At 38.9% G+C, this 11,466-nt stretch overlaps 1 protein-coding gene across 1 annotated transcript in view; it reads right to left on the bottom strand.

Moving 5' to 3' along the window:
- The window catches only part of LOC128059861 (uncharacterized), a 29,147-nt gene extending 22,577 nt beyond the window's left edge, over positions 1–6,570 (bottom strand). The window contains 4 exon segments of the mRNA XM_052652136.1: positions 950–972; positions 4,332–4,562; positions 5,513–5,608; positions 6,148–6,570. Coding sequence (XP_052508096.1) covers positions 950–972; positions 4,332–4,562; positions 5,513–5,608; positions 6,148–6,570 — 773 coding nt within the window.
- Between the last annotated feature and the right edge of the window lie 4,896 nt (positions 6,571–11,466).

The following is an 11,466-nucleotide window of genomic DNA, read 5'->3' on the forward strand; positions in this document are numbered from 1 at the left end:
ACTCCACCTCCTAGGGATCATATGAAATAATATCAAGCAATGGATTTAACAAAACAAAATGTTGGTATCTAAAAACAATAATTTGTGGAACATTCCCTGCACAGATATGTGTTTCCAGGAAGGAGTCAGAAAGTGAGGTTGCCGAATCTGGCTCCTGGGTATTTGAGACATACCAGGTAGGAGAACACTCTCTAGAGCCCCAAGATCTTCAAAGACTGCTGTCCAATAGAGAGGCTCTCAGAATACCCTGAGATTTCATAATCACTAGGAATAATTACAAACCCTTGGAGAAAAAGACATTGTGAATAATAAACAAAGTAGTCTGACTTTCATGTGTTTGCAAAGATCTTGATGCTGCCATGTAGCATCAGACACAATGATGTTACCTTTCTGTTCTGGATTCTAAAGTATGTGACCAAGATTGATCAATAGTTTGCTCCAGGGCCAAAACATCCCTTGACATTCAAATCTGTTTTTGGAAACCTAAGCCGAAAAACATACAAGGACTTTGTCTCTTCTGGGAGCAGAAATTAAAATATAAAGGAGTTGTCTCAAATTCTAGGGGTTTGGCCGGAAAAGAAGACTCAACCTTCACATGACAAGTCAAGCACCTATTAAATATGGGAACCTGAGTTGCATATTGACACACAGTGTGAATTAAATTTATGAAGTTGTGGGGATCTGATACTGTAATGCCTTGTTCTTAATACTGGTACTGACCCAAACTCTGCAACTTCCCACAATCAATATTCTTTAATATAGAATCCAGTCCATTATCAATGTTTATAAAACAATCTAACTCTGATGTATGAACAGAAATTTAAAATAAGACTATCGTCCATTTTTCTGCCTTGAGCATTGTTTTATCCTAATTGGCTATCAGATAACTGTAAGGGATTTATTTTATTTTCGCAGCATAAATGAACTATCTCTGGTTTCCCACACATACCTTTTCATGATAACATTCACATCCTAGTGAGAAAAGAGAAAACATGAGTCAAAAAGTAATAAGTCTCCCCACTTCCCAAGCTTATTCACATCCCCATCAGCCATCGATTGTGGGAATAAAAATGGTCTCAATGTGAGAGCCAAAAAGTAGAGACAAGAGTGAAGCCAGTCATTCCAGAAGACACATGCGATGTTGTCAGATTTCCCAAAAGGTAAAAGGCTTTGACCCTTGTAGAAGCATGAGGGAGACTTCCAGTATCTGGAGATGAGACATATTTATGGGAAAAACAAAAAGCTTGTAAGTTTGGTGACCCATGAGATGATCTGAATAACACACAGTTCTTCCATTTATTCAACAAAAGTGCACAGTGATGTATTATTATTTGCCAAGCATTAAACCAGGCTTTGGAGAATCAAAGATGAATTCATAATCCTAATATTCTTCAAGCTACGTATACTGCACTTGTTGAGAGTACAAGCAAACAAATGTATGATTGTAGGTGGTTTTTTCATCTCTTTCATCTCATTTGATACACTATAAGTGATCTCACACTCTCTTAAATCCAGCATACATACAAGTACAGTTGATTTCTAATGCCTTAGTTTTACTCAGCTTTGTCTCTTAAATGCTTGTTAATATATTTGGTTAAACATAAGCCACAGGAATCAGTAACTTAGGATGTCTAATATGTAACTTACTATTCATCAACCAGATTGACTCCTCTCTTGTACCCCATTTTTATAATGTTACTGTATGCATTCAGTCACCGTCCAAAAATTTGAGCATTTATATGTACTGTCGTCTATACTTTGTCTGCTTAGTCCATGGCTTAACAGTTTTTAGCCATGTAATCTTCTTAATCGTCACATATATTATTAGGTTATTAGTTAGAATAGATATGCATCATTTTATCTGATCTCTTTTTCATGAAGCTTTATTTCCTTCATGTCAACAAAAACAAGAGCAACCAGTGGTTTTTGATAAAAATTCTCTGTGTTAAAGCTCTTGTGTGTGTATCACAAAAATTAAGTAAAATTAGAATAAGTAGAGAGAAAATAAATGATGGTGGTGGGGGTCAATTGCAAATTCATTCAAAGTCTAATTCTTAAGCTCAAACCTTGTCATCAGAAGCTGGCTTGTGTCTTTCGCCAATTCTATTCGTTCTACCTCTACTGACTTTATTCTCAGTTTAAAGAGAAGATGAATCTCCTGATATAAACTCCAGAAGAGAACTTTCCCTTCCAGTGTAACCAAAAGTTCAGAAGCCTGCAGTGATTAGTTTACATAGAATCAGGTTTCCATAGTAAAATCATCATTGTGTTGTTGCTGGAAAGAAGTGAAGCAATGTTACAGGAAGGTTCTGTATTTACTGAAAATAAGTTAGTTTTAGTGTGAAGTAGATCATGGTAGGATAGGAAACACTGTATAAGCACTAGAGCAACCACAGGGGGGATTTTTTTTTTTTAGTACAGTTAGAAAATAGGAAAGCTTCAAATTTTATACCAGGAATATTTGTTTAACACAAAAGAAGCTAGTTAGGAAGAAAGAGAAGAATGAAAACTACAGTAGCCAAACAGAAAACAAGTAGTGAAGTTTAAATACAGCTATATCAGGATTTGTATTAAAGCTATCATCTTAATATACCAATTAAAAAGTTAGAGATTGTTGGATGGGATAACAAGGAAGAATTAGTGATTGTCACTTGTAAGGGATGTATTTTAGATGCAAAGATACAAATAGGCAAAAGTAAAAAGAGAAAAACTAGGGATCATGCAAGCTCTAATGATTTCAAGTTTTTATATTATTATTAGAAAAAAATTGACTTTAAAACAATAAAAATTATGAACGAATGAGAGGATAATTTTATAATGATAAGAGGTTTAGTACATCAAAAAGATAAACCAATTATACATGTGCATACACCTAACAATAGAGCTTGAAAACTCACCAAGCAAATTTAAAAGGAAAAATGCAGAACTGAACAATAGCTGTTGCAGATTTCAACTCACTCTCAATAAGGAGAGAACAGTTTATATGGAAGCCAACCAATTATAGAAGACATGGACAATACAGTCTACCACCTTGACCTGACATCTATAGACCATTTCACCCAATGAATGGAGAATATACAATCTTTTCATATGTACATTTTTCCTGACATACGATATCTGAGGCCATAAACAATTATCAGTGAATTGAAAAGCTTAAAGGAATAAAATATATATTCTCTGATTACAATTGAATTAAATTTAAAATCTACAGAAGTAAAATTCAACACTTACCAAGTATTACTAATTAACAACACATCTTCAAATATCTACGTTTTAACAAAAAGAAATTGCATAGGAAATAGGAAAATAAGTTTACGTGAATAAAAACAAACACTAAATCAAAATGAATGGAAAAAAACTAAGACACTGCTGCTTTTCTTATTAAGATGCTCTGAAATCAGTGATCTACTAGGAAAGAAAAGTTATTAAAAAACAGTGCACACACGCACACATTACACATTCACACATGCACACGAAAAGGGTACAAACACACAAAGAAAACAATAAAGGTGAGAGCAGAAATAAATGCGTCAGAAAATTTACAAAATACACAAAATCAATGAAACAATGCTTATGAAGAAAATAATATAATTGACTAAAGTAACTAAAAGGAGTAGGGAAAAAATGAAAGAGCAAAATCTGGAATACAAAAAGGGACTTTGCTCTGAGTACTATAGACATTTAAGGTACAATAAGCAATTGTTATAACTAACTTTATGTTTACACACCAGGCAACTTAGGATAGACAACTTCCTACAAAAATATACAATAAAGGACTAACATGTTGCAAAAATCTAAATAATCTTCATACAAGCAAAAAAGAAAGAAAAAATACGTATATTTTAAACTTTTCCAATAAGAAAAACCCAGAGTGAAATGGCGATGCTGGTAAATTATATTGAGTATTTAAAGATAAATAACAGTTCTTCACAAACTGTCTTAAAAAACAGAAAAAGGTAGAGAATCCCAACACATTGAGGAAAAAAATACGTCTTGGAATCTGAAGTGAATTTGTCTGTGATAATCTGAATCATGAAAAGGTACTTGATAAATGTTCAGCACTGGGCCACAGAAAACAAGGCCTTACGGAAAATCACTGAACACAATAATCTTCTCTCGACAAAGAAGTGTTTGCAATGATCTTGATGACAATAAAAATAGAACTTCCCTTGTTATTCCTACATTGAATAATTCAGGTATTCTTACAACCTCTGATATAGATGCAGAGAAGGTATATTGCAGGGTCAAAGCAACCTCCGCGAGGGCATCAGAGGGATCACAGGAACATATTTCTCTCCTGCCTCAGATGCTGGGTTCCTTTCCAGTCTTACCTGCAGCAGCTCCATTGTTGATCCCTGCAAATGGCGCTCCACATCTGAGATGAGGTTGTTCACCAACAGCTTCTCTTGGTCCAGATCATTCTCAGATTCTGCCAGCACTTTGAGAATAACTCCCAACTCATCCTGCAGTTTTCTCAGTTCCTTCGCCTCCTCACTGTCCAGGATTTGTCTTAGTTGTGTAAACTCTCCCTGGACACTTTGTATCTCAGTTTCTATTTGAGTCTTAGGGAATGAGAAAAAGACAGAGAGAGGTACTTGGACCATTAGCCTGGGACTGGGATCCAGAAAAATAACTATTCTGCTTGGGAAGTTCCCACAAAGAGTGAAAGTCTCTCAGTCATGTCTGACTCTTTGCAACCCCATGGACTGTATAGTCCATGGAATTCTCTAGGCCAGAATATTGGACTAGATAGCTTTTCCCTTCTCCAGGGGATCTTCCCAACCTAGGGATTGAACCCAGGTCTCCCGCATTGCAGGTGGATTCTTTACCAGCTGAGCTATAAGGGAAACCCAGCAATACTGGAGTGCGTAGCTTATCCCTTCTCCAGGGGACCTTCCCAACCCAGGAACTGAACTGGGGTCTCTTGCATTGCAGGCGGATTCTTCACCAATTGAACTATCAGGGAAGCCCACAAGGAAGTGAAATAGAAAGAGGAAAGCAATACCTGGGGTAGCTGACTTTGTTTATATTTTTTCCCTCTACACCATATTTCAAAATAATGGTCCCAAGTCTGCACTGTTGAGGACAACTCAGAGCCAAATGGGATCTCTGGGTGTGGGCAGCTTTCACACATCTGTCCAGGATGCTCATGCCTCCCTCCATTACTCCTGACCCCCTCCCACCACCCTCTCCCCAAAAGTTGAACACTGAGGACAGAACCAGGAGCCATTGTCAGATATCTCCCTGAGAAGTTAAGGGATAAAAATGGAATATAAACTTCCCTAGCCATCCTCATCAGAGAGACCCTCTCTATAGACACTCCCCTCCAGTATTTGTGTTTATTTCTGATATGGTCACTTTTTAATACCACACTGATTACGGGAAGGCTGAAGAAAAGGATGAGCCAAATGACTGAACTGTCATGGTACAAAGAAAAAGGCAGCTCCTTGTGACCAGCCCAAGGTCCTGCATAGATACCTGTCTAACTTCCTCACGAAGCATCTCCTCATACCTTCCAAGTAGACATCTCTTCTCTGACTTTAATTTCCAACTCCTCAGCTTCCTGTTTTTTCCCCTTCAGCCTCTGCAGACATGATTGGAGCATTTTCTGTGAGAAAAGAATCACACCATTGTCAAGATATGGGCTTTCTCAGCATCACTACAGTGGATAAATAAGGCTGATTTTCAAAGAGAATAGACTTTACAAAAAATGTGAAAGTGACTAGAATCTGTGACTTGGAAGAAAACCTTGATGTTGAATGTGTCCTTTGAGACTCAGAAGACTGGTTCTCTTTGTTCTGAAAGAAACTAGATTCTGTAAGAAAGAAAAATTACACCTCAACCCACCCAATGTCCTAGTTACCTATCATGTTTACAAGGGTAATGAGAGCTTCTCTTGGCCCCAGATGTCCACACACTAGCACAAGGCACATGAATATCTACTTCTGCCTTAAAGTCCATTTGTTTGCTTATACTTGGGTGGAATGCACAGAAATTTTCTTCACATGTCAGAAGGTAGGCATGCGAAGAAAAGAAATCACAGGCCTCAAGTCCCTGGTAGCCAGGTAATTAAAGTCCAATGCAAACTAGAGATTTCCTTCAAGTACCATTTCCTGCTCTGTTTTTTCCTCCATTCTGGTCTCTTACCTGGTACTGTGGTGCAATCTCCTCCATGAGGAATGTGTTGTGACCTCGGTGCTCCTGAGATCGCTCGCAAAGCCAACAAATGACCTTCCCATCCTGCTCACAGAAGAGGTGGAGCTTCTCTCCATGGTGAGCACAGAGATTTCTCTCTTGTTCCACCTCTGGGCTCACCTTAACCTCTCGGAGCCTCTGCACTATATTGGCCACATGCCTGTTAGGCCGCAGGTTCCCAGGCACAAAACTAACTCTGCATACAGGGCAGCTTTTGTGCCCCTCTTGGCCAACTATGGATTCCTTGTTGTTTGCGGTGATACAGGCTTGACAGAAGGTGTGGCCGCAGTCAAGGCTCAGGGGTTCCGTCAGAAGCTCCAGGCAAATGGGGCAGGTCACTTCCTCTTGTATGTTCATCAGGATTCCTGAAGCCATGGCAGTGGCTCACCTGCTCCTCACTGTCTAGATTTCTGACAGTTGTCTCGTTCACAGATCCTTGAATGATTGGAAAGGTGACAAGTGTAGAGTAAGACAAGTAGAAGCAAAATGACACTAGTTATCCAGAAATCAAGGATGACCCAAGAACAAATATGGAAGGAGAAAAAATAAAAAAATAAAAGATTAAAAAATAAAAAAGGAGCTTCTTGACCTGGTAAAATGATTCTTTTTTATAATAATTCTAAACATTTTATTTCCAGTTCATGTCACATGACAAATTTCATCTATCCTCATCTATGCGTTGATTGTTATTTTTCTTTACCAAAACACAAACTAGTGAGCTTTTCTTACTGAGATCTGTGAGTGACCCACCATCTATCCTGCTTTTTCTCCTCCATGCTAAAAGCACATCCTCAATGTAAAAAGCCCTAAACCAGGTAAGTATTTGGGCTTTTATACCTGCTCTTGTCTCATCATGGTGTATCAGTATTACTCACTCTTTTTTTTTTAATTGAGGTGTGGTTGATTTAGAGTGTTGTGTTAGTATTAAGGGTACAGCAAAGTGATTTTATTTATATGTATAGATATATATATATGCTGTTACTTTAGTTGTGTCCAACTCTGTGTGACCCCATAGACAGCAGCCCACCAGGCTCCTCCATCCCTGGGATATACCAGGCAAGAACACTGGAGTGGGTTGCCATTTCTTTCTCCAATGCATGAAAGTGAAAAGTGAAAGTGAAGTCACTCAGTCGTGTCCGACTCTTAGCGACCCCATGGACTGCAGCCCACCAGGCTCCTCCGTCCATGGGATTTGCCAGGCAAGAGTACTGGAGTGGGGTGCCATCGCCTTCTCTGATATATATATATTCTGTGCTGTGCTATGCTTAGTTGCTCAGTTGTGTCGGAGTCTGCGACCACATGGACTGTGGCCTGCTAGGCTCCTCTGTCCATGGGGATTCTCCAAGCAAGCATACTGGAGTGGGTTGCCATGACCTCCTCCAGAGAATCTTCCCAACCCAGGAATTGATCCTGGGTCTCCTGCATTGCAGGTGGATTCTTTACCACCTGAACTACCAGGGAAGCCTATATAAATATAGGCTTCTGGGTTCAGTCCCTGGGTTTGGAAGATCCTCTGGAGTAGGGCATGGCAACCCATGCCATTATTCTTGTCTGGAGAATCCCATAGACAGAGAAAGTTGGAGGGCTATAGTCCAAAGGTTCTCAAAGAGTCAGACACAACTCAAATGACTAAGGGTGCACACACATACACGTGCATGTCTGTGTGTGTGTGTGTGTGTGTGTGTGTATGTGTGTGTAGGGCTTTCCAGGTGGCACAGTGGTAAAGAATCTGCCTGCCAGTGCAGGAGATATGGGTTTGATCTCTGGGTCAGGAACATTTGTGGGGTAGGAAATGGCAGCCCACTCCAGCATTCTTGCCTAGAAAATCCCATGGCCAGAGGATCCTGACAGGATAGTCCATGGAGTCTGAAAGAGTCGGACACAATTGAGAGACTGGGTGTGCATGATATGTATATGTGTATGTATATATATATATATACACACACACACAGATATATATATATATATACAAATATATGTGTATATATTCTTTCTCATATTCTTTTCCCATTAAAATTTATTATAAGACATTGAGTATACTTACCTGTGCTATATAGAGAATCCTTGTTTACCCATTTTAAGTGTAGTAGATTGTATATATTAACACCAAACTCCTAATTTGTTTCCATTACCCATTCACTTTGGTAACCATAAGCTTGTTTACGATGTCTATGAGTCTATTTCTGTTTTGTAAATCAATTTATTTGTATCTTTTTTTAAGATTCCAAATATAGGTGATATCACAATATTTCTCTTTCTCTTTCTGTCTTACTTCACTGGATATAATAATCTCTAGGTCCATCCATGTTGCTGCAAATGACAGTATTTCATCCTTTTTATGACTAGGATTCCATTGTATGTATTCTTTATTTATCTGTTGATGGACATGTAGGTTGCTTCCATGGCTTGGCTATTGTAAATAGTGCTACAATGAGTACTGGGGTGGTGCATGCATCTTTCTGAATTAGAATTTAATCTGGATATATGTCTAGGAGTGGGATTATAGGATTATACAGTAACGCTATTTTATTTGTTTTATAACACCTCCGTAATTTTTTCCATAGTGGCTGCAAAACTTTACACTCCCACCAAGAGTCTAGAAGGATTCCTTTTCCTCTACACCCTCCCCAGCATTTATTACTGGTAGCCTTTTAAATGACGGCCATTCTGACTGGAGTATGACTCTCTCATACTTCAGGTCACTCTCTCTTTACATGTTCTTTTATCACATAGGCCCTTCTGATGACTTATTATACGGTAACCCTTACCACCATGTGTTGAATATTTACAATGATTTCCCTTATTATCGTGCCACAATATATGACAATAGTTTTGTGTAGATAGTAAAAAAAATTCCTTTCTCAGATGTGAAAATAAAGATAGTGACCTACAGAAATCATATATCATCAATACACAGAATGGGAATTCAGGGTCCTCCTTGACAGGTCTCTTAACCCAGTGAGTTAGTCAAAGACAGACAGAGGTGACTTCATGGACCCAATTAAACCAAGGCACTGAGGCTGTAGAAGTAAGGAGACCTAGACCAGCTAAGAGGTCTTGGGCAGTCTCAAGTGTGTAAATATTGATTTCATTTTGGTCCAGAAATGTGCCAACCAAGGACATTGATAGGAGATTAATAACATGAAAGTATGAGGATGGTGAGGCGTGAGATGGTGCAAATAGATTCATCGGATCACATGAGTCAGATACATAAAAAAATAGAAACACAGATGAAATTAACGTTGCTTTTGAGAAAAAAATTCTCAAAATATTAGGCAAGATCATTCAACTAATTATTATTGCCAAAAAAATTGTGTATTGTCAATTGGACTAATATCCATACATAGAAAGTGGAAATAGAGTGTTTAAACTAAAATGAATGGGCTTGCTAGTCACTTGGAAAGTAATAGCAAATTAAAATTCAGTTATATATATATATATATATATATATATATACATACATACATATCCCAGGCTTCCCTAGTGTCTCAGATGGTTAAGAGTCTATGATCAATGCAGGAGACCCAGTTTCAATCCCTGGGCCAGGAAGATCCCCTGGAGAAGAGAATGGCAGCCCACTCCAGTATTCTTGCCTGAAGAATTCCATGGTCAGAGAAGCTAGGCAGGTTACAGTCCATGGGGATGCAAAGAGTCAGATACAAGTGAGCAACTAACACTTGCATATATATATAAAGAGATAGAGAAAACACTACTAGAGAGACATATGTGTTGTTCAGAAATCAAAGACTGGGGGGAAAGATGGAATTATCCAAAACTTCCAACTTAAAACACAAGGATTGAACTGAAAACTGAAGAAGATGAAGGAGACATTAAAAGAGAAAGAGAAAAAGTGTGTATTAGGTGAAGGAAATGATCTGTTTCTGGAAGACATATCATCTTGTATGAGTTTTAAAAGGCCAATGTGGCTGTATACAGAAGACTGCTAGTCTTGTATTATAAGAGGCTACAGTGACATTAAATATGACACTTCCCAAATTACGTAACATTTGGGGACCCATTTCTGAGAGTCAGGAGAAGTTATCAATGTTTTCCCATCAGAGAAGAGTAAGGGCATGACCAGCTGTGCCTTGGGGTGTGAGATGTTGAATGGACCCAGTGTGGAATTGGGAAGATCAGGTAGGATGCCGGCTCAGCTGCTCAGGGGAGAGATGGTGATAGCTTGAGGGACAAGATGATGAAGGAAATTCTGAGCAGCAGGTGAGAGTGAGAGATGAGAGGAGGTCAAAGGACAGAACTGGGAGCTGAATTAGATATGTGGGAAAAAGCATTAATATCAGTCCTGGACATTTTACTCCTGTAAAGATCATATTGCCTTTTTTTTTCCCTAAGGTTTTGTTGTTGTTGTTGTTGTTGTTGTTGTTGTTGTTGTTGCTGTTTTTGTTGCATGTGCTTTGTGTCCTGGGAAACCTATTGGATTACAACAAAGTGGAAAGTCAGCAGCCTTTCATGACCACATTGTTGACAGCAAGACTCGCCTGATGTATGAAATGCATTTGGGCTAGAAAGACTTTGCATGGAATTTAAATGATGATTGATGAAGATACACCTCATTTTTCACAAGGGAACTGTGAGTCTTCTGTCAAATATGTCTGTTTTAGGTCCCTAGAAGTTGTGCTCATGGTCATTTACAATGGGTTCAGATCTTTACAGAACTAAACTTATCTCACCTGTGGTGGGTTCACATCCATCCATCTAGTATGGTTCCTTACAAAGCTGAGATGACAGGGATAATGTCCCTCCTGTAAGGAACATCTCTGAGAGCTCAACTAAAGCAGCTGTGCCCAAAGCTATGTCTCCTGTCCTGTAACTCGCAGCTAAGCTTAGCCCACCTGGCAGTTTATATCCTATGAGGTTGTATGTGTAGGATTGGTGATTCAGATTAGAAACCACTGCTTGTGGTCAGTTGGTGGGGGTGTCACAGAGTGGCAGCCCAGTGATGCTCATTCCTCAGCCTGGACTCACTATGGCCCTGTGGACATAGTCTAAACTCAGAGGGTCTATCAGAGGTTCCAGGCAAAGGGGACAATAAAGCAACAAACAAGAAAAGAAGTTCTCAAATGATATTCCTGTCTTAATGGTTGCCAAAGTTTGATGACAAAAGAAAGATCTCCAGTGTGAGACAGCTAACGAGTCTCTGTTCACCCGGAACAAGGGGATGAAAGCTATACAGCCTGCACAGAGTTAAACTGAGAGTTACTGAAACTCTCCAGCTGTGCCATGTTCATACTACATGAAGGATCCTGATAAAGA

Source organism: Budorcas taxicolor, chromosome 15 (genome assembly GCF_023091745.1).
Source record: "Budorcas taxicolor isolate Tak-1 chromosome 15, Takin1.1, whole genome shotgun sequence".
NCBI lineage: Eukaryota > Metazoa > Chordata > Mammalia > Artiodactyla > Bovidae > Budorcas > Budorcas taxicolor.